At 42.0% G+C, this 23,779-nt stretch overlaps 1 protein-coding gene across 1 annotated transcript; it reads right to left on the bottom strand.

Moving 5' to 3' along the window:
* Nucleotides 1–767: 767 nt before the first annotated feature.
* On the bottom strand, nt 768–23,499 carry LOC128718738 (relaxin receptor 2-like). The gene is made up of 21 exons (XM_053812358.1): nt 23,436–23,499; nt 14,595–14,846; nt 14,407–14,493; nt 14,222–14,333; nt 13,917–13,988; nt 13,175–13,240; nt 11,222–11,293; nt 11,067–11,138; nt 10,920–10,991; nt 10,677–10,817; nt 10,524–10,595; nt 10,374–10,445; nt 10,194–10,265; nt 9,968–10,084; nt 9,380–9,565; nt 8,832–9,305; nt 8,579–8,652; nt 3,123–3,235; nt 2,143–2,210; nt 904–958; nt 768–809 (listed from the first exon to the last, which is right to left on the bottom strand). Exons 1-21 carry the CDS (start codon nt 23,497–23,499, stop codon nt 768–770), a joined length of 2,355 nt encoding a protein of 784 aa, XP_053668333.1.
* Between the last annotated feature and the right edge of the window lie 280 nt (nt 23,500–23,779).

The following is a 23,779-nucleotide window of genomic DNA, read 5'->3' as shown; positions in this document are numbered from 1 at the left end:
ATCCTTTAGTTAAAATAAGCTCCTCGGAAGCGTTTGGAAAAATACACACTCATACGCACGCACAAACAGACTCGTTACGGACAATCGTTCAACGTGCTGCGTACAGGCTAACCGTGTACTAGGAAGGTAAATTTTGTATGTCCCGTTTCACGCAACATACCGTGCAGGTTTCGTCGCTTCTGTTCGTTGGGTAGGCCTACCGAGAAGGTCATGTTTTCCCTCTCCGGGTTTCATTCGTTTATCACAGTCATGTCTACGTTCCTTTATCTTTCGTCAATACTAGAAAACGCTAATTAAAAGTCAAACGTTTCCGTGCTTGAGTTGGAGCAGCGTTCCATCAGCATCAGCACTGCCGTAGCCGACCGATGCTTTCGGTGTCCAGAGTTCCCAGCCGGCCCCATATGTCCTTGTCCCTGACTGTGGCTGTAGACTGTGAGACCGGTTCCAGCCGACGCGGGAAAGCGATTCGAATTTGAAACGTTCTGATCATAAACAACCAGTGCCGCCATCTCGATCGGTACGTCCCGTTCTTCTCGGTCCTGTTCGATGTTGGTAATGATCGTCGAGGGTGAGGATGGTAAGGAGGAAGGTACCCGCAACATTCCCGTTGATCCCGTACCCTGGTGAGCTTGCTTCGACTGGTGGTGAACACTATTCGGCAGGAAACAGTGACGATGGTTACGGTGGTCGGACGTATCGGATGCGTCCGAGGGACGGTGCCGGACACGGGCACTGCGCCGATCACTGCCTCCGCCATTCGACAACTGCTATTTGAACTCGTACACCTTCGTGTTGGTGGAGAGTCGTTCCTAAGTGTTTGGAAGCATGAACAAAACAGCAAATAAACCAATCAGTTCAATCCTTTCGGAGTTGGGATTAAAGTCTTCTCAGTTTATAACTTACTCTTCGATTCATCAAACGTTTGCTGCCATTGTGAGAAAACTGCGCCATCGAATTCCTGGAAGGTGCCATTCGAATATCGTCGGGTGAGTTTTGTTTCATGTAAAGGGAAATAAATATTCAATTTATTTTCAACCAAAACACCCAAGAAGCATTCCATATCTTTCATAACGCAAATAAGTTATAAACCAGGCAGTAATAAAATAATTATGTACAGCAAATTGTATAACTTTAGGCGTCATGTAAAGGCAGTTACATACAAAAATAAAAACTACTTGGTGAAGGAGTTTTACTCGATATAATGTTTTAAGAGCTTAATAGTTTGATTGTCTCCTGGGTTTTTGCTTGAACTATATTTTATGTTGCTATAGCTTTTCTCCGTGCTTGAGTTCCTATGGAAGACTAACTTTCTAGGAAAATATTTTTCACAAATTAAAGTTGGGGTTTGTGCAAAAAAAAAAAACAGTTTCAAGGCATCAATACCACGGAAACAGAATTATTATCAGTCAGCAGCTGGTCATGATACAAATTCTTTATACAAACAATACAGTCCGTTCTTAGCTATTAAAAACGACTCAAAACTGTAAGCCATCAGGTTCATAACATCTCTACATCTGAAAAAAAAAATACTTCCTTGCATTGCATCAAGCCAACACCTTAGCGATTCAGCGATTTTCCTTTATCCGAAAGCAAGAGTTTCCTCTTGGTCGATGGATTACGTCGCTGGACATAAAAAGAAGGATTAAACTACGTGCTCTGTGTAGCGGCGCTGACGGCAATTTCACTTACGATAATCAACCTTCGCGAAAGGCGAACTCATTGTACAATGGAAAGAAACAGTTCATTTGACGCATCTAAGATGGAAAGGTAAAATGAAAATTGTGTATCCTTTACAGCTGAAAGAAACGATCTATAAGGATTTTTTTGTTATCAAACGTTAATTATCGTTCGCCACGAGAAATCTCGTCCCGCACTGCCAGAATCTGTTAGGATGCGTCACTTCATCCGGACCTTCGCAAATTGATGCTCACTAAATCATTTTATGCTGCTCCGGTTCCATACCGCGTTTACAATGTACCGCCCAGTCATTAAAACATCATTAGCCATATCCTTTCAGCGTCTAGCTCAAGAAAGCATACCGACCCACGAAGAACTGAACTCGTGGCAAGATCGAAGTATTCTGACGCAAAATTTTGATACAAAAAAATAAGAAAGCAGGTAAGAAGATGCTTCCACACTTACCGCGAGTCGATGGCTGAATCGTATTCTGGATGAGCGCCACATGGTAGCGAATAGCAGAAGCGTGCGAGCTGGAAATGGAATTCGAATATTAGGTGCGCCATCTAGCGAAGAATAGTGAAAGGTATAATATAACAGTTTCATCGTAAAGAAACCTCCACTATGGTACGAGATGCAAAACTTAGTTTTGTACATTATTATTAAGTTTAGTTTGTAACATTAAAGTGCGATGCAACGTTTTTGATTAAAAAGAGTAAAAAACTAACAATCATTTCATGTAGCTCTACAACGTTGAATATAAATATAACACCTAGACAATCGGTTTTATATCATTTTCGGTGCATTAAAAATGATTCGCGTGAGACCAGTTTTGAAGGTTTGTTAAATTTCTGAACATCATTTGTGGATGATGTTATCACTGATTTTTTTATCTATATTTTAAAATTAAGTTTTCAAAGGAATGCTCCAATGGCGTAGACGAAATTGGCAACTTTCTTTCACACGACAAAACCAGCACCAAATCCAATCCGGATTAAAACTATTATAAAAGCGTACGTACAATTTTGCAAAAGTCATGCAAAGCTGTTGTTTACCACTGTAGACCATTATTTTCGGCTATCCTTTCTTTTTCCTTGGCGTTACGACCTTCTAGGTCATGCCTGTCAATTCTGACTTACTAGACTTAATGTTACCACGTAGTCTGATAGTCAGTTCTTGATACGGGAGATTGGTCCGGATGGGATTTTTGACTACTCCTCTCGTGTGAAGACCGGTGTCGCTATTGATATACCACCTTTATCTAAATTCGGAAATAAACACTGGCCTTAAAACTATGGCACGAACTGTGTTTGTCTCCTTCCGTTGCAAATCAGTATTTACTCTTGAATTTGAAAAACGAATATCAACGGTACACGTTTCCAAATGAAAGAAGCATACATTTTTACTACTTATTGTCATGTTTCATTTAAAGCTAACGAACTTACCTGTTGCTTAAACTGTGCCGTCGTCAGTGTGTACAATACGGGATTGAGGGCGGAATTGATGGGAAGTACCAGTACCGCCAGCCACGCATACAGGGAAGGAGAAATTTCATACCCTAAAAGAAAAGCGAAACAGTACAGAGAAACACGTACCAACTAACGACAAGCGAGCGTGACCGAATGGTTCCCTTATTTGCATTTCTTATTTGAGGTAATGGCGAAGCAGTCACACCATAAGGAGTGGCGAGAAATGTCTCTCAATGCAATAAAGCAAAGTTTGCGGTGCATCGGATTCCATCTGGTAGTAACATTTTCCCCGTGTAATAAATTCAATTGCGGTAGAGCGACAAACTTCACTTCTGGAAGGTTTCGACCCAGACAGACCCAAACTCTCTAACGATGCATTCAATTAATATCGAATACAGCTAGCATGGGGACATTTTCCTCCCCATAGCAAACATGACTAATGATTGTCACACTTCACTCGCCTTTTTTTTACGCCTACATCCTGTCGCGTCCGAATGAATCACACGCATGTCACTCAAAACTTATCGATGAAGGAAAATTGTGGTCTAATATTTCACGCGTCTGCCCAACACTTTTGCGGTTTTGTACGATGTAACGCAAGAAGATGCTATCATGCAAATCCCACCATGGGAGTTGCTGCCAGTGTGTGCGTGTGCAATTGTGATCGTGTGTGAAGTCGCGATAAGCCTTGCCGAAACTATTGTCCTTCAACGTAGGACGAAGAATGGGTGATGCGATTAACGTGTGACTGGAGCATACTCTGGAGGATGAAATTTGTTCATTAATCATGCGAAATGTTTGGAGAATTGCAAGATGAAGATAAGAACTTGCAATGTTTGGTGGCATAATTGTGATAAATGATGAAATCCACGTAGAATGACGCATTTACAGGTGATCTGGTACAACCACTGTAGCGTTTTTATCGCTTCAACACCACAAACTTTGGCGCGAAAAGAAATGCTTCTTAATTAGGAACATAACTTGCATTACATTATCACACTCAGGTCGTATCGCTGGGGAATGAGTTTATGAAGAGAAAAATAAGCCATGACATTTGTTTACTTTAAAGTATCTTCCCCAGGCGAAAAATGCTAAAGTGATTGTATCTCCCAAACAAGCACGAGGTATAAAGCGTTAAAACCCTCAAAATGTGAACAGAAAAAAACCGGGAGCGCTGGAATAAAAAGCAACACGAAAACATGTAAACTAACCGAACCAACGCGTGGCAGTGGGAGAAACAAAAACTGACCAAAACCATTCCACTTTGGCTGGGGGCCAAAATATGCTACCGGATACGTGACATATCTTGTTTTGCCTAACGAGATGCCGACCGGCCATGCCGATCTTTTGGGCTGAATGAAACGAAGAAAGCAAGCGAAGCATGAGGGAAATGCAAAGAAGCAAGTGAAAAAAGACCAAACTGTAACAAACCCACCGCTTTAACACTAACAACCGATCGGTGGTTGATGATCAAAGGACGAAACTAAAGTCCATCTCACCACATCTGGTGGCCAATGTGCGGTAATGAGTGACGTGGAAGGGAGCGTCCAAAAGTCAACTACACACCATCGACAACGGCGAGCCGGGCGCTCGTGTTTCCGGATTTCGGAGCAAAACTCACATTGCTCGCCACAAGCGACCAGGCGTCTCCATTCATGCACTTTACACCAATACTTTCGCCAAAGAGCCGCACGATCGTGTTGAGGGGCTTGAGGCGCGAAAAAAAAAACAAAACTCTCACGAAGCAGCGTAGGGAGAATCCACGGGACCAACGGGTAACGGGCGCAAACCTGAAGCACAACCCCGTAACACGATAATAGGAGTAATGCCATTTTATTTATGGTTCCGTTTCGTCGTCCCGGAATCCACGCCATGGCTTCGCTAGTGTGGGATCGGGCAGCCAGTGTTGGTTGAGAAAGCGAAGAAGGAGTCCACCCCAGTTTCCGATTTTGTAGGGTAATTGTGCTGTCCCTCAATTCTTCTCTCTTGCCAAGCCTTCTCTCCCACACATGCAACGTTCGTCTTGTTTGAACGTTCATCGTTTTGTGCAAAAGAGATCACCGGCGCAAACAGTTTTGCTTTCGTTTTTCTGCTCCTTTTTCAGCTGGGAAATATTTCATCATGCTGTACAGTAATAACGGGACGAATTTGTATTTGCCACTACCACAAAGTTTAAGTACAGCCTAAGCGTTAGGACCGTAAGTATGACAAAACGCTTCCCGCTCATGTGCCTATGTGATGTGAAATATATGATGTGTTTTTCCTATCTCCTGTGCTGGTGTATTTTACATCACGCGAGTAAAATTATCCGTTGATTTGTTTAGTGCGGAAATGACAATATTAATTTAAATTATTATATGAATCATAATTTACATTAGTTTGGTTTCCATCCTTTTCAAGTACTTTGGTATCCATTTATAAGCACTTTTTATATTCCTTTTTTAAATGGTATTTTTTGACGAAATTATGACTGAATATTTATATTATAGTTCTATAATGGTCGTTATGATAACGCTTCATTTTAATTTAAGAATTAACACAATTCTGGCTGCACTTAAGTTGAACAGCTTTATTCTAAAGACGGTATATGTGAAACAAATTAGCGAACATTAATGATTTGTTTGGTTCAGCTTTCAATCTGCTGTTAGTTTGGCGACCGTATGGGGGGTTTTAATTGAAGATTTTCAAATGAAATTATTTTTTGTAATTTATTTAAGATAACTAATAATTAAATGAATTTCATGGACCCTCGAAAAACCTTCAAACAAACATCATGCATACAGAGCAACTAAATTTTGGTATAATCCATCCTTCTTTCCCCCTATTTTATTTCATTGTCTATGTATTTAATTACCAAGTATATCATGGTATAAACTACAAAGGCAAATACAAAGTAAGAAATACCTAAATGAATCCTATTAATCTAAATTAAAATTGATTTAATGTGAATTTGAAAAAAATGTTAAACGCTAAAACCGCTTCATAGTCCCAGTGTAAATCACAAATAAAACCATGCCAGAGGAAACAGATAATAACCGAAAACCGATAATTACCTTTATATCTCTTATTTCATTATAATCTATTACGGTGAAATAATGGTATTTTTATGTATAATTAAAATTTATATTTGTTGCCATTTTCAAACCACCACACTAGCAACGTTTGTTTCAGATTGCAGCTCTACTGAGCCGTAAACAAAACCACGATCAGGTGGTGCATTTGCGAGCAACTCAAATGCAATCCATCGCTTTGTTGGTGTTTGTGAATGCATGTCGTGCGGTTCCAAAACCAGAACCGATCCACAAGCGTGGAACCAATCTGTGCATGACCAACTATGAGAATCGAACCGTCGTTACAAGGAATAGAATAGCTATTTCCCCTTCAAGCTCAACCACCAAGCCGTATTGTGACAGCGTGCCATCGTCCCCAAAGCATGTGTGTGTATGTATGTGTGTGGGAAGGACAGTCGTTTTTCCATCGCTTCTGCTCATCGCCATAGTGAAATAGCGCAGCGAAATTCAATTAATTGTAACCTCATCATCACCGTTAGGGCAAAACGCTTCGTAAGGCATCTGGCGAGCAGATGCGGAATGAAGAGGTCTTTAATTATTTCGATGCAGCGGATCGAAAAGCGAACTCTAAGCCGATCGACCACCATAAATCAACTTTATATCGTTGAACTCAAACAAGCGACTGCAAGTTGTTGAACACTTCGCATCGGTCTGCTTGCAAACGTAGCTGCTGTTCAACGTAACAAATCATAGCCTGAGATCGCAAATGACAGCAGCAACAATTTTTGCTTGTTTTCGGCAAACAAACACAAGCCCCAGCTTGGTTGCTGGCGGTGTATCGCTTCTAAAACATCCACCAGATAGTGTGACTTTGGTGGAAAATAAATTAGAAAATGGTTCACAATCGAAACGAATATAATTACAACAACGCAACAGAGGAAATGGTTGTCGCGTCAATCGTAACGACAACGAACCGTTGCTGTTACAGTCGTAGCAAATAAATTGAAAAACAGTCACAGCCCACAGTTGAATGTTACCAGAACCTCAATTAGGAAGATCCACCGCTTTACTGCGGTACAGCCCCTAAACCAAAAAACTGGCCGTCCAGTTTCCTGATGAAGATTAAATTGTTTTACGCTAGATGTAAAAATTCGAAACACAAACAGAACAGAACAGACAGAATTTACTTCTTTTTCGTCTCAATGACATCGTCCTGGTGGCGGACCGCAAAATGTGTTGCCACATAGAAAAATAAAACTTCAAAGAAAATACCAACTTTTCTCGTGTGTTTGGCAATGGTTTTGGTAGCTTTTATTATAATGCTGGTGCTTTCTCGAATTGGAAATTTGGAACAGAAATTATTATCCGGCACTTTTGGTCACCCAAGCTGATGGAATGGAAATGGGATTTCCTTGAGAGAAATTAGGTTGGACGGTTTGGAGACAGCTTTCAGACGCAACTAATTTCTTCGCCGACCAGTGACAAGGTTTTTCCATCGGCTTGCTCAACCCTAAGGCTAATTGGTGTTGGAGGGCTAGTAGTGGAACCGAAATGTAAGTTGGGACGCATAATACGCACAGGAACCGCCATATTGTCTTCGATGAAGAATGAAAATTAAATAACAGGTGTGAAAATTGTTTGACCTGGTTTGCTGAACTTCTAGTTCTATTCCTCTTTTTTTGCGCAGTGCTGTATATTCGACGAATATAACACGTGGGTAATTCTTCCTGGAAACAAAAGACCAGGCGTCTCCATTGTTTGCAACAAATTTAAACTTACTGCAACAAACCCATGTTCCGTGATCATCTTATAAAAAGGGAAATATTTTGGTTTTAAAATTGTTTGACGTCGAAGTGTCAAATAGAATAGAGAGAGAGATAGAACCTGGCGAGTAGGAGACGTCAGCTTTTGACAGAAGAAGAAGAAGAAGAAGAAGAAAAGGATTTTGAGTGAACATTGGTTCCGGCCAGTTCGTTTTTGTTAGATCGGCGAATTTTTTAAAATGAACTTTGTAAAACACGACGTAGGGCCAAAGCCTTTATTATTTCATGGTATAAAACAAATAGCTAACTTTTGCTTTTTTGCTCAAAAATTCTCATACCCACTTTAAAACAACTAGGAAGTAATCAACCCACCACGATTGCACAATGAAATTCAAATGAGCTTTTCAAATTTGCAACTGAGCAGCTGATAGCTTCTACATTTAGCAAACAATGCAAATTAGTATTATGCATAAGCCCTGCAGTCCCAATGGCTTTCATGCCTTATTTTCAACATGTGAAGCGTATCGTTAGCCGGGGATGTTTTCCTACGCCCTCAATCTTTTCCCAAGAAAGCAACAAATAAAATTTATAAACTCCGTACCCTTCCACCCATACTGCAGTATCGATCCAGTATGTCCACCCATTGCATGTCACTTACCTGCCAATGCAACTAATTTCACCACAATCACCGGCATCCAGCAGACACAATCGGTTGCAACGATGATGGCGAACCTGTGGTGATAAAAACCGGACCAACCGGCTGTATTAGCTGGTGGAATTATGCATGACGATACTAACTCTCGGAAGGCGCTCGTTTGTCGGTTGAGCTTGCTGTTATGATTAGCCCAAACACCGGTCAGCTTCCTCCTCCGTTGGTTAGCTGGCAGTGATTGAACCGAATGCAACCTTACCTTCTGGCGACCACCTTTTCCCGGCAGTTCAGTGTGTTGCGGGTTTCGTTGCGTGACACACGAATGGCCTGCAGCATCCTCAGGTACGAGATGCCGATGAACAGCAGCGAAACCGTATTCACCAGTATGAACAACCCGGCCGAATACTCCCAGCCCATCGCGTACGGGTCGTGAATGTGCACGGACAGGCACACACCATTGCTGCCGTAGAAGTGTGGTCCGAAGTACTCCGTCGCGGACAGTGGGGCGACTGCTGCGGCCGTTGCAATACCCCACAGTAACGCTAGCCGCAAGATGACACGCGTTTTGCTGCTCGAACGTTGGTAAAGTGGGCGCGTTACGGACACTAGCCGGTCCCAGGTGACGAGTGTCAGCAGCAGTGTCGACGATTGGCAGCTAAGTGTGCTCAGAAAGCCACTAAACGCACAGATCGAACTCATGCGCCATTCTTCGTCGTGCGTAAGGTATTCACCTCTGAAACAGAAAATTAACGCTTATAAACGCATTTGATATTCTACAGAAACATACACACACACACATACACCTACCTGAAGATAATGTCAGCGGTTGCTATGATCCCAAGGTAGACACCCATTAGTAGATCGCTTGCCGCTAGATGGCGCAAGTAGAGCGAATGTTCTGCGTGCGCTTGACTACTGCGCGATCCGACCATGTAGCGACCGAACAGAACGAGCAAATTCCCGACAATACCTACCGCCGCCATTATCCACACACTGCCAAAGCGCGTCAGAAAACGTGATGCATTACAGAAAAATGCAATCGAAAATGGTGGAAAGAATAAAATTAATATCTCATTAAGAAAGCCACCCAGCGTTGAGACACATTGACAAAGTCGGCAGTACGTGTCTTGCACGAAAATGCGGTGCCGCTTCTTGGCGCGAGAAGATAATTAAAATTTTAATTAAACACCTCCCAATGAGTTTTGGCTGAATTTTTCCCATACTTCGTAATCACACGCGTGACTGACTGTCGAATAAGATGTGCTGCTAAGAAATAGCTCAAGCATGTCGTTTGGCAAATAAACGCCTATTTGAAACGCATTTCGATATGTTTGCCAAATGAACCGAAACTGGTGGTAATGTTTTCCATTCTGTTCCCCTCCACACCGTGCATACCTGGCTCGCAGCACTGGATTGTCGAGCAGATGGCGGTTGCTGCTGATACCGTCGCCTTGCGGCTCGCAGACACGCACGTGCAGGGCGGCCTTGCAGTGACGAAATTCGGTGAAATGTCTGCCAAACGGTAAATGAATGATGAGCATTTTGGGGGAACACTTCCGCCCACACACGCACACACATACAAATTGTTTGCTACGAACAAACTCCATCCTGCGATACGTACATGTGGTGCAGGTTGGTGAGGTTATCCAGCACGCGCCGATCGATTCGGTCAAATTTGTTTCCTTGCAGGTTTCTACACCAACCCAGTAACCCGGATGCAAATGACAATAGAAGAGAGGAGCAATGATAGTGCGCGGTACATGATTACTATCCTGTCCAGCTGCATACGGCTCATACTTACAGTGTTGCCAGTTTGGCAATGCCGCTGAACGCATCCAGCTCGAAATGGGCTAATTTGTTGCTATTTAAAAATCTGTCCATAAAACACGAAAATGGCATTAGTCAGGATAGTGCAATGAGATGACATTTCATGCAACAATGGTTTACGTACAATCCTACTAAATTCGTTAGGTTGCCGAACGTGTCGTTTCGGATCACGGTTAGTAAATTCTCCGATAAATAGCTGAAACAATCGAAATACACACACAAGTTGAAGTTGAAAACTTTGTATCGGTTCGGAGAGCACAAGCTACCAAATACTTACAGATGTTCCAGCGACGGAAGATCCAGTGCACTAACTTCTATCGTCTCGATTTGGTTCTTCGCCAGTGATAGCGTTTGCAGTGTTACCAGCTGCGGTATCATGCCCGGGACCAACTTCCGTAGTCTGTTATTATTTAGATACCTGCAACGACATACACAAACATGGCGAAAGGTTTAACTTTGGAGAAACTCCCCGTACCATGATTACAATGATTGAGATGTAAAGGGAAAAAGGATTACATACAGTATGCGAAGATTTGTCAGCGGTACCAGCACGTCCTCCGTGAGTGAATCGATCTGGTTGTCTTTTAAGTCACTGCCGGGAGAAAATAAATCAAACGTGACAGTTTGAAATCGACACGATGCCCGTCATCCATCATGATTTACTTACAGCTCCTCCAGAAACTCCAAATTGACAAAGTTCTTCCTTCCGAGTCGATTAATTCTGTTGCCGCTCAGAACACTTCGGTACACCATACGACAAACATTGATCATTAGCGTTACCTGGGGTGATTGTTACATTTTAAAAGATTTAACAACACTTACAGTATTCTTAGTAACGTCCCGGGTGGAAAAAAGATATCCGGCAGCATAGTCAAACCGTTCTGGTCCAGGTGTCTAAAACAATCAAAACAGGAAGTTGCCATGAAGGTAGGTTTTTATCAACATAAAGCTAAACGATGAAATGTTTGGGAATGGAACAGTTTGGCAGATTGCCTAACTTCAAGCGTTACGTACGACGTAAAGTACAATGGGAACTGACCTTAGTGCAAACAAGAAACACATTTTTCAAAAACGCATTTACAATAAAAAAAATATAAAAATAAATACAAATGTACAGATATGCTACACAAGCTGAATAGCATCCGACACCCTGGTTCCGTGTGGAACAACGTAACTCAAGAGCATTAGCATATCACCTGATGCTCTAGGAATGTTAACACCCATCATGGTATCGTTGGGATGGCAGTTACCGGTCACAATTTTTAGCTGTCGAGCTAGCAGTCTTCTCTCGCCAGGTAGCCGTAACGGATGAATATAATTTTTGTATGGAATAAAAATATTGTTGAAACAATTTTTACTTGTTTAGTAGATTGATTTAAATTAATCAAGAAACAAACCGTAATTCTATTTGTGTTTCTACTTCAACAAGACTTGTTCCTTTTTAAAGTATAAGTGTTCATTAAATTGTGTAATTCTTTGCTGATATTTAATTTCTTAGGAGAGTGAAAATAAGTCGTTCAGCTGTGCTGTAACTAATCGAAAACGCTTTAAGTTCTTCCTTGACCCATTAGAAAGATAACGATGATTGCAATAATTGCATACTTCCAGGCTGTGGAGGAGTGCATAGCTGTAAAGGTGCACTGCACCCTAAACGAAACAGTTGTTCATTGAAAGCGATACTAAAACCAACTGTTGAATTGTGCTGTATCTTCCACAGTTTTCCTCATTGCAGGTAAGTTGGACAATGTGACCACAAATTGCCATTGTTGAGCGGTTAAAATAATATACCTCTAACCGTTACGGAACAAAATTTCATATGGCATGCAAGTGCATTACACGAAAAGGGAGCTTCTCACTGCAATCCACGATGTGTGTCCCTGAGGTTTTCGCAAACTATTGGAGGTGGGTCCAAATTTCTCATCGAGAACCAAATAAACGCACCGGATGTTTCTCGCTGCAATCGAATCATCTGGCAGTAACGATCTACGGTGGGTGCAGTAAGCAAGTGGTCTCATGAAGAAATATGTATCCTGTGCGCTCTTCCTATACATTTCCGTGTGTCTCGAGCGTGAAGGGTAGTTTTGTGAACAATAAAGTAGCACAATTTATTAGCCGCTTGCCTGTGTGCAATGGCTTTTTATGGCGTTGTTCAATAAGACACGGAAACTAATGCGAATAGTTGTGGAGACGGCGCAGTGTACCAACGAACGAAACGATTGCGATGAGACAGGGTGAAGGAAAATTATAGTATTGTAATGAGTGTAGCCAACCACGTAGGCAAAGAGGTGAACATTTATTTGACTTTCAAACAAACAGCTGCAAACTCAATTGTATAAGCGTCAATTAAAAATAAGAGACGCTTTATTTACGAAGAAAACCTACCATTCGGGCAAAGCATCGTTATCGTGCGCATTGCAGATATTTTTCTGCCACAATTCCAGTAGGACCAACTCTGCTTTTGATGGACACACACAAATTAAGGCCGTACGTATTATCTTTGCGTCTCATTGAATGCAAACAACTCTTCAGCATGAAATAAAGGAACATTCTTCGCCATGCGTTCTATTAATGCTTGCGCTGTCCCTAATGGAATCATACAGTGAACCGTTTTTTCCTGCAAAGAAGGCACAATCGAGTGGTCTATTTGCCAGGAAAAATCTATCAATTAACCCCCGCCCATAACATAACCGTCACCACTTGTGGACCTGCTGTGCTGTGCTGTGCGAGCGAGATATATTCAATTTATGTGCGTTTTGACTGTGATCCAATACTTACAGCGCGTCGATACTGTTGGCCAGCTTGACCGGTTCGATACGCTCGATCGAACAGTGCCTCAGAACTCTGCCACCGGAGAATGCGGAAATAAAACAAGAAAGAAAGCGTAAATCAAACAAAGGAAACGGTTAGAGCAGTAAAGTTACTACCGAGGAGGAAAAAGCAATTTGTGGCGAAACGGTTTGTGAAGGGTGAAATGGGACGCAAGTTCTTGTTTGGTGCGGATTTAATTAAGCTCTTACTCGTGCTGTCAAGCTTGATAACGAGTGCGACAGAGCCGAACGTAACTGGAGGATCTATTTTTGTGCCCCAGGGCAACACTTAGCGTCCGGCGATTGGACAATAATTGTACGTGATGTAATTTTTAACGTAATTGTCGCCATCCGGAAGGAAGGGGCAGCTTCTCGGTATCCTGTTTTCCCGATGCACTGACCAATGCACCAGTCGCATGCATCACGCGTTTCCGGGCTAGCTATCCATGCGATGATAATTCCATGGAAAATGGATGAAATTGATTTCGAGTTGACGGGAATGCTGTGAAAGGGACACTCTTTCTAACACCGGCGATTGTCCTGCCGTTGGTCAGTTCATTTCTATCCCAAGACAACATCCAAACAAGCACAATGGATATGTTGACACGGTGACACATGGCAGTTACGGAAAGAACTAGCGGAACAAACTGATAGTGAAGTAGGAAAAAGGGAAACAAATGGAATCTCAATGCGATCGGTAGTGTACTTACAATGTGTTGAGCTCGGGAAACCGCTGGAACACATTCATATTCAGCTCGATAAACACATTCCCTGTGAGATCGCTGCAACGACAAACAAAGCACGGAATGAAGGGTTATTTCTATTTTGTTCTTCGACTCTATTATATCAAACAATCCGTGCACGTGCTAGCAAATCTCTTGGGAGCATGATTTAGGGATTCGCGCCGCATTCCCTGGCCTGGTCACACCCGCGAGATGTCACTTCAGCCATCATGTCAATAGTGTGAAATGAAGCTTTCGCATCTGCAAAGTATTTGATTTCAGCCCACACTTACAGCAGTGTGACGTTTTCCGAGGTGAGTACCGATGGTAACGACGTGAGTCCCTTGTACTCGCACAGCACATCCGTTCCGCGACATTTGCAGGTATTGTTGGCGTCATTCCAGCCTGCAGATAAGAAGGCATTGCAATGTTCTAGTTAGTATCCTCTAATTCCTACACACAAAATGCTCCATCTTACTGCAGGTCGTGTAGGGTAGCTGATCGTTGATGGCAGCCGGTCGCTTGCGGAAGTAATGATCATAATAATTCCTTCCAACGGCATCATCTGTAATGGCAAGGCCGAACAAACAAACATAAACTACAAAATTGGGTTGATTGTACAGAGAGGATTTTCGGGGTCAAACTAAAAAATCCATCATTCCATACCACACTCGAGCTCATCCGAACCGTCGTCACAGTCGGGGAATCCGTTGCAGTTCTTGCTCTGCTCGATGCACTGAAGCGTGTTGTTGCACCGGAAGTATCCATCCTCACAGCGAAACGGCACTGTTCCGAACGGTGGATACGACCCAGCACCATCCACGCTGACGGCATTCCGGTTCGCCGGTCCAGACTGTTCCAGAATTCTTTCGTACTCCGTCTCGGGCAGAACCAATGCACGGCGCAACGTGCTGGATGCTGGAAGGGAAGCAAAGAATAAATTGAATCAGTGCAACCGCGTTGCTGTCAACGGATGGATGGACGATTTCGGTTGTATCAGCAAGCTAAGCCGCGGCATCTATTTGTAGCTTTCGGTAAGCTCATTACGATTGTTTCAATACATGAACGCTAAATTCAATTTTATTTCCCATGAAATAAGATTTGTATGTCTTGATAAAGGACTTAGGTGCGTATGCTAATTGGTTTTATTAAATACAGCCAGAAATTCAAAAATACTGCAGATGAAGCGTGCCAGGGAAATTAGCGACTCTTGAAATTTTGCGTAAATCCTATTCCCTTTGCAATACTGTTTATATTGAGTGTTCAGAGATCGAATACTTCTTTTCACATTACGAAGCATACGCATAATTGATATCTCTACCCGCCCAGCCTAGTTCGGAACAGAGTTACGAAATCTGACAGTCATTATTGAGGCAAATAGATTGTGCGTCATCGAGTATTCAATGATGTGAAATAATTTGAATAATTTAGTCTTTCATTGAGGCTTAAAGTACGTACGTAGTACGTAGTATTAAGCAATAAATTATATTTAAAGTTGTTGCGTCGTTATTGACATAAAGTATTCTGCAGAATTCGAATCGTATTTGGTCATGTACGCTTAAATGTTAAAGTCACAGAAAGTTTTATGAAATCAACATCAAAAATAGCTAGTTCAATTTTGGTTATTTGTTCCCCAAAAATAACGTTGCACTGGTGTCAGTTGTGACCAATCGAACAGAATTGCTTGGTGACAGGGAGCATATGGTTACGGTTCACACACCCCTACAATGTTATCACAATATGATCCTTTGCGCTATGCGTTGTTTGACGTTTTCCTACCGATTTAGGTCAACAGTTGGTGGACGGTTGAGGAACAGCTTGCATGTGAAAGGCTCCGGGGTCTGTATCGTTGCGAAAAAAAAATACACTCTACCGGCTACGAAAGATATTGCACTGGAGGCAATTCTTTTATCCGTGTGCGTAGAGCGATTCATCAACAAACTTTATGGGCCCGCATTCGAAAAATCGAACATGGCCAACAGGATGTTAACAGCGCGACCAGCTACCCTAACAGAGCCCAACGTCACATACATGTTTTGTGGGCATTTTAAGCAATGGAAAACAATCGAATTCCATGCGTAAAATTGCTGTACCTTTTCTAGGAAACGGCAGATGAAATTTAATACTTCGGTGAAAATTACCTTGAAAAATGTAACAGCTTATAAGTTTAATTTAATTAATTAATTGCTGGCGGAAATCCCAACTTTTACAGAGTTGTTTCGCACAACAAAAGCTTCGTACAAGTCAATTAGTTGCATCAACTTTCTCTTTCACTTCCTATAATCAGTCTATGCGCCTAATTAACCCACTTATACTAATCAACGAACCAAACGTTCCATGGAGTCACTTTCTAAATATCCTTTCGCGTGTAACGAATGAATCGCTTCTGCTTCCATCAGCCAAGAACATTCCCAACCCGGTGACGCTTAACGTAGACGGCTTCCCAACGGAACACACTATGCCTTCCCTATTCATTTGACCCACATTGCGGTTTGGATCTGCGTAAAGAACGGTACGGCAAATGACACTTAATGACTTCCGAGACTCACGGAACGCATACGTTGGTCCAGATTACCTGAAACGAACGACGTGCTGCTGAACCTTATTTTCACACACAGTTTCCGACGAATGTCACCATTTAAAACACAATTTATTTACACGTACCACATTAGTTTGCCTCAAAAGTATACCCAAGCGAGGTTTCCCAGGAGGATGGGAAAAGAAACAAGAGATGAATGTTATGCTAGTGAACTACCGTTTGACTTTCGAACGTAATATTAGGTGTGCTTTTAATCATTTCCATGCGAATTATCCTTTGACCGGTCACACAATATTCCCCCAACAGAGCAGGTCATCTGCGAAGAAGGCGTCCCATCACGAACGCAACAGTGCAAACGAGTGTGCAGTTGCCTTGAATGGAGTAAAACTTTGCACCAGCCGGAACGACTGGAAACCGCACGCCCAGCAGGAAATGAGCAGAAGAAGGAACCACACGCCACTGTGCTTATTAGGCAATTGCCAGCATCTTATCTGAAGGTCATCCATTTGCGGTCGAATTTCAGCAGCAGTTACGCTGTAAGTCGCCTGTAGCTCCCGGAAGGTCCATGATACATGCCCTGTGGACTATTGCACTGTGCTCCAAAAAGTTAAGCACGACTATTTCCGTCCAGTGACAACCACAATCAGTTTCTGCCAAACGTTCCCTCCTTCGACCGATGGTTCACATGCTTTACGAGAGCTGAGAAATATGCTGAGTCCGAACGGGTGCCGGAACAACATCCCACACTCGAACCGGACGCTCCGTCTAATGTGAGTGATAAATCAGAATATCCATTTTATGCATGAGCTTTTCACTCGCTTTCGCCGTGTCCGTGTGCGAAAAACCGGCCCGAGTGTCGGTGTTAAATAATACCATTCCTACACTATTGCCACCATTTGTCTGCGCACAATTCTTTTGCGCTTACGTAGTAGTTGCGTTAACAGATTTTCATTTTTAACACACCACGAGGCTGGTCGAAAGACTAAATTGACTACCGGCAGCACAAGATTGGTACGATTCCAATCTCGGATTTTCTTCCAACGGCTGTTAGTGGGACTTTCGGGAAAACAACAATTAACGGCCGAACTCGCACTATCGTGGAAATTTACGACACAACGCACTCGTCCCTGCACTAGAGGCGTTCAATTTTTGGGCCACGGTGCTTTAATTGCTTCAACTGGTCATTCCCCCCGGGGGCAGATGAAGTCATTCCGGGTCCGACAAAACGATGGAGGCGGTAGCCACTTTTGTGTGTGAGGGTGTTTTTTTTTCTTACCGGTCACCGTAATTATGCTCGTAAAAATCCAACTCGGGACCAATTCCCGACTTCCGGATTCTTCGTGTGCGCAAAGTATGACAAACATGAACCTTTTGGGGTTTATGCTATAGTGCTGTTGCTCTTATATCGCAACGCGAAACGAAAACCCATCCCTTCGTGATGTATGGTTGTGGAAGATAATTGGGAAATTTATTAATATGCTCCTACTTGTGCAGCTGCCAGCTTACGGCTAGGAATGAATAACTTCTTTCGTGCAGGTAAATTTATGTTAAAGTTATTATTTACCGTTAAAAAAAATACAACTATTTATCACATAAACTAATTGTTATTTTCCTATACATTTCAGGGCATGATTATAATAATATGGACGCCTATTTTGAATAAAATATAAAAAATAAAGGTGAAATCTTTACCCAATGAATTAAAACTAAAATATGTGCTGTCAAGAATCGTAAGTTTATGGAAAAGTAATCATAATAGATCATGAAAAGGAGTCCAGCATAAAAGAGACCATTCACTGTAAAGCGCATCCTTGAAGCAGATCATTTTGTCCGCTGTTCCCAGTACCACAAAGTAGAAGTATTAAAAATCATAAATATGCAAACATAAATGGCCCTCCCCCCTTTCCAGTGCGTCTAGGCAGATAATTGAAATACAGAGGCAACGATCTCCCGTCGATTTGTATCGCGTGCGTAAATTCGCTCGGAGGGCTTCATGTAATACCATCGACAAGGAACGTGCAGCAAATGTAATGCTTAATAATGCAACCATTACACGGGCGTCTTTTGCGTCAAGCGTTGAATGTTATTGCAGTGCTGGACAAAACGTACCGACCGATTCTAACCCAACGGCCGTTACAGTGACCGTGGTCATGGTCACCGGCAACTGACCCACGGTGTCGTTCGTTCCATCCACGTGGCGAACCAAAAAAACCACTTCAAAAAAAATGGTGAACAAAACCTCACTTGACGTCAAACCGGTCGGAAAGATGAGCGCAACGCCGGAACTGACCGCGAGGGATTGTATTTTTATTCAACAAGTTTCAAATGCATCCACCGCTGAAGCTATTCTCGGACCGGCAATGTTTCAGATTACGCCGGCAAGTCCATGCGAAAGATTGTCTCTTATTTTTTTTCCCATTGTTGTTTTGCGTGGTACACTCGGGAAAAAACGAGCGCGGACAAAGAGATTATTTTCTCGGCCTTGCTTGTTTTCGGTTATGCAAAATGAGACCCTGGACGCAGTGCAGCAAAAACGCGTGTCAGTGCAGTGGTGCGCTTGATGGTAATTTACAATTTACTGATCGGATTAGGTCAGCTCATGCTAGCGTCAAACTAGACTCGCGTCAAGATGTTGTGTAGCAGAAACTTCCAAGTCCTAAGGGAGCGGAAAAAGGAACGTTCGTTCTTGCCTGATTGTTTGTTGTGTACCAAGATGTTTGCTGCGGGGGTTTCAGGATAGTGCATAAATGGTTAATATAATTTGTATGAAATGGGAAAACACTAAGCGTGATGAAATAAAATTGGTTTAATATCTTATGAATGTGCGTTTCATGCCCAAGAGGCTTAGTAACCAGCAATACATAACTACAGGTCAGTGGATTATAACGCCCAAAGGTATGCAATCCCTCTGTTAGTAAATCCTTTTCATGATTGATGCGATGGTGAAAAGTTTAAAATTACATATTTTATCAGTATGATGATCGATATGAGATATCAATATGATTTTCCTAACTCAAGGTGCATAATTTAAGGAGAAAGGGGAATTTTCTTAACAGTTTTCAGGTAAATTATAGTACAGGCACCGGTTCACATTCATTTTCATCCACAAGCAATGTTTAATAAATAATATTATAAAAATAAAATAAATGTGATAAATACTAAATCTTTATAACAGTAAAAGGCAAATAAATATTATTCAAAATTAACGTTACTATTCAGTTTCGCTATTGCGTTGTAGAACTAATTGGTACACGTTTACTTTGCATTCATCCACCAAAACCTTATGCCTTAGTCACCATCACAGGAAACCCGTTAGCATTATCACACCGAAATACAAACATCGTACGGCCATAACCTTGGCAATAAAGATAATTGGGAATTTTTGAGAGCAAGGATGGAATATGACCTTTTTTCCCCCATGGAAATATCATTTGGGTTTATCAAAATATGCCCGAAGTACGCATTACGCTCGCTAAACAACCCAACAGTAACGTTGAAATACCCATCCATTAGTGCAACCTGTTGGCAACCTGTTGGTATGGTGTTTCCGCCAGACGGAAAAACTGCCATTTTCCCGATAAGATCAAAAGCGATTCTTTTCATCGCGTGAAGCGTAAAGCGGCGGCTCGTTAGTTCACACTTCCAAAAAACGATAATTCAACGGTTTTCCTTTCGCCCATCCGTTTCCTTCGTCACTCATTGTCCGATCGTGTTCCGCCAGACCGAATGAGGCGGCCAAATGAACCGTTTTTCATTAAGGCACTATCATCGCCGTTCGGTGAATCCCCACATCGGCCAATAAGTAATAATCCTTCAGGTCGATTACGTGGATAAATATTTACCTCCATTAGACCAATGGCCCAAAACGCACGAAGCCAAGCACGGGCTATGCTTTCAGCGTTGGCCATCCAACGCTGCGGATGACGAATGGCTATGCGGCGGACGAACGCAACAGCCACACACGCACACACAAAATTGGCTTCAAAAGTTAGTGGAACACGCAAAATTGAACCCAGGTGCAAAGCCTGCTTCCTCGGGAAAATGAAATGCAAGGCAGCAGAGCTGATTGAAGGAATGTTCTTTTCCTCCAGCAGGAATGTAAGGTCAAGTGATTAGCCGGCCGGTTTCGGAAGCGAAGCATCAGAAAACCAACGGAAAATCGAATTGTTTATTATTTCGGTACGATGTTTCGTTCCGTTTCTCACTCAACCCATCACTATTGGCTTTGAACAAATAACCATACCATAAATTTTGCATTCCAGGCGCGGCCATGCTTTGTTTTCCTAGCAGCTGAACAACACATACAGCCAAACAGATGTATTTTATGTATTGTCGAAAGGTTTGTGTGTTTGACTTTTTATTTTTAATACGCGTTTTCTCTGTAACCGATCAGTGTTCGAGCTCGTTTGCTTCGAGGTTTCCTGTTCCAATGAAATCGAACAAAGTGGACACATTCACATTATTCTACAAACATGCATGATATGTTTGATTAGTAAATGGTACCCCAAGTAAATAACGGATTTCCTTCCTTCGATTGAAATTTTTTACGGAGGAAAATATTACTTCTGAAATGTACAAAGTTTTTCTCCTTTTATGAAAAGTTAGTCCACAAAACGAATGATTCTCTTTTTTCTCGCAAGTCCCCCAGTATTCAGTTCTGCGTTCCTCCTCATTTATATACCTATACCTTTGCGTAGAATGCAAAAAGTCCCAATTTTGTTCCCTTACATTTTACTAATTGCTGTATGCAACAAAAAATCCAGCATCGAGCAATTATTTCTGCGCTTTAGTAGATACCTTCTTCATTGTGCCACTGTCCATCAAGTTGTCCTGCTGATTTGTATGATTTACAAAATATCCCACTGGTGTGTATTCAATGATCATGCAATCCAGGTGATATTGCTTGAAATCTGTACGTCATAAGCAGCATAATGTACACCGACCCTTGTCACGTGGCATGGCAGACGATTTAATGGAAGGGACAATGGAACCTAACCATCGGCAAGGGATTGGATTCACCTCGGTTTTGTGGAAAGGTCGTATTCGTTGATTTTTTATCCACATTCTACAGATATGCCGTGTAGTTAAATAATAGCAGATTTAATTGAAATAAAAATAAGATCCCTTTTTTGTATTGAAGCTGAACTTGCAAAACTTTTGTAGTTGAGAATGTGGAAAGAGTTTGAAAAAAAAAATAAACATTTCGTTCAACCGTTTTACCTCCAAAGGCAACATCATTTACATCGTAAGCCGTGAAAAAAAAACTTAACTCAACTCGTTGTCTATCCCGCAAAAGTGAAGGAACGTAAATTATGTTTGCTTTCTGCAAACATTGCCACGAGAGTGACAATGGAACCAGAAGCGGCAGCATCAGCAGCTCACTGCACGGTAAAGACATAAATCGATCTTCACACCACCGATGGCGAGTGCATGGAACATGAAATTCAAGGCCTACGCAACTTCTTTACATCACACCATACAACCGTCCTGCCAACCCGATGCCGGCGCACCATGATTGAATGTCAAACAAAGGTATCGTTCGTCATTTTAATGGAATATGATGCGATGATGTCTGACGTTGGCCAACTGTTTGGTTTTTGTTTTTCTTTTCTTTTGGACGATGTTTTTTTATTTTTTTTTTTGTTTTGGATGAATGAAGTTCATGTTCCGGAATAAATTGCATAGCCGAATGACCTCATCGCGTCTTCATTACGGCGTTGTTGACAATTCGTTTCACGAGTTCAGGGCCAGGCTGTCCAAACGTAGTACCGAGGCGTTTGTAAACGCGATTATTGGTTGCTCTAATTTGTCTGATAAGCTTGGGCATAGCCTAAATTCGCACAGGTCTATGTAGATAATGTTTTAATTTAATCGTAACGAGTTGTGAACGACTGTTCACGATCGTCCAAATGCGAACGTTTGGATCTGTCTACGTATGGTATCTGGGTTGGTAAAATATGAAAAAAATAATTATTGCTGTTTTCTTTTTCCAAAATTTTACTCATTTTCGAATAAAATGAAATTGGTTCAACATATAAAATTAAATTGTTTAGAAGTAAGCGTATCATTGAAATTATTGGTTCGGTAGAGTGCGTGATATGAATAATTTTTTGCAAAATATGAACCAGTAACAAGCGATTCTTTATGACGAATATCTTCCGAAATCGACTAACTACATAGGTATATAAATGTATCTGAACTGTGGAGTGGGTGTACTCAAAAGTATGTATCCCTTATTCAAGATAAACATTATTCAAATGCTATAAATGCTGATGCTAAATGCTAACATTACGAAACACTGCATTTAAAGCTTGGATATGCTCAAATTTTGAGCTCTGGAATCCTTTAATAAAACCAATCGTACAGATGTGGCCGCTATGGCGGCTCTTTTAAGTAAAGCTATTGTTTTGGGTTTGTTTTTATTCTTTACGTCTGCTGTTCTCTTACAACTTCTAAAGAACACTTCAACTCCACCACATAGCTTATTATCTGGACGGATGCTTCCGCCATAGTTTTAACACTACCAGCTCTACAAAGGACGATCTTTGTCGGTGAGAACGACTTCCTATTTTCCACCCTTATAAGTTTGCATTTGTTTATGAAAGCGACTTTCAACATGGTACGACCACACACTTTGGTGCGGCAAACCACTTTAGCCTGCACGGTTGCCGGAAATAAGAGTCAAAGGAAATCCACTTCCTTCGGTTCTGTGTGTCGGCTCAGTTCAATAGTGTCACGACATGCTGGAAAAAAGATGGTTTTCTCTACTAACTGTACGGCTGCGCTCACTTACAGCGACTTATCGCTAAGCGCTTGGATAATAGACCGTGCTACAACTATTTCGATGACGGTGAATATCGACGAAAAGAGCAAACAAAACTGGAATATTCTAAGGCATGGTTGGTGCTAAATGAGAAAAAATGATCAATACTTGTACGCATTGTACCTTCCAGCAAAGTGCTACTTACCGATGGGGAAATTGACTGCGAAGATGAACAAAAATCCTACCAGCAGCTTCATCGTGTGCCTCATCGGATGAAACTGGGAGCAGACTAGCAATGGTGGACGATTTTTCTGAGGACAGAAGAACTTTTCTTCTTGTTCGAGAACCACACAGGGGCACACAAACACACAGTCACAGCGAGCTAAACGACCCGCAGTACACACACCCACACAAACACACGTTAAGCACTTAATTACACCCGGACGGAAAGGCGTGAAAGGATTAAATTTCTTTATTTCCGATCAGTCGCGGGCGTTCCGGGCGTCATCGGGATTTTCACTCGCCCTGCTATGCCACCGTTCTGCTCGC

Source organism: Anopheles marshallii, chromosome 2, assembly GCF_943734725.1.
Source record: "Anopheles marshallii chromosome 2, idAnoMarsDA_429_01, whole genome shotgun sequence".
NCBI classification, from domain to species: domain Eukaryota; kingdom Metazoa; phylum Arthropoda; class Insecta; order Diptera; family Culicidae; genus Anopheles; species Anopheles marshallii.
This window is presented reverse-complemented; position numbering and strand designations above follow the sequence as displayed.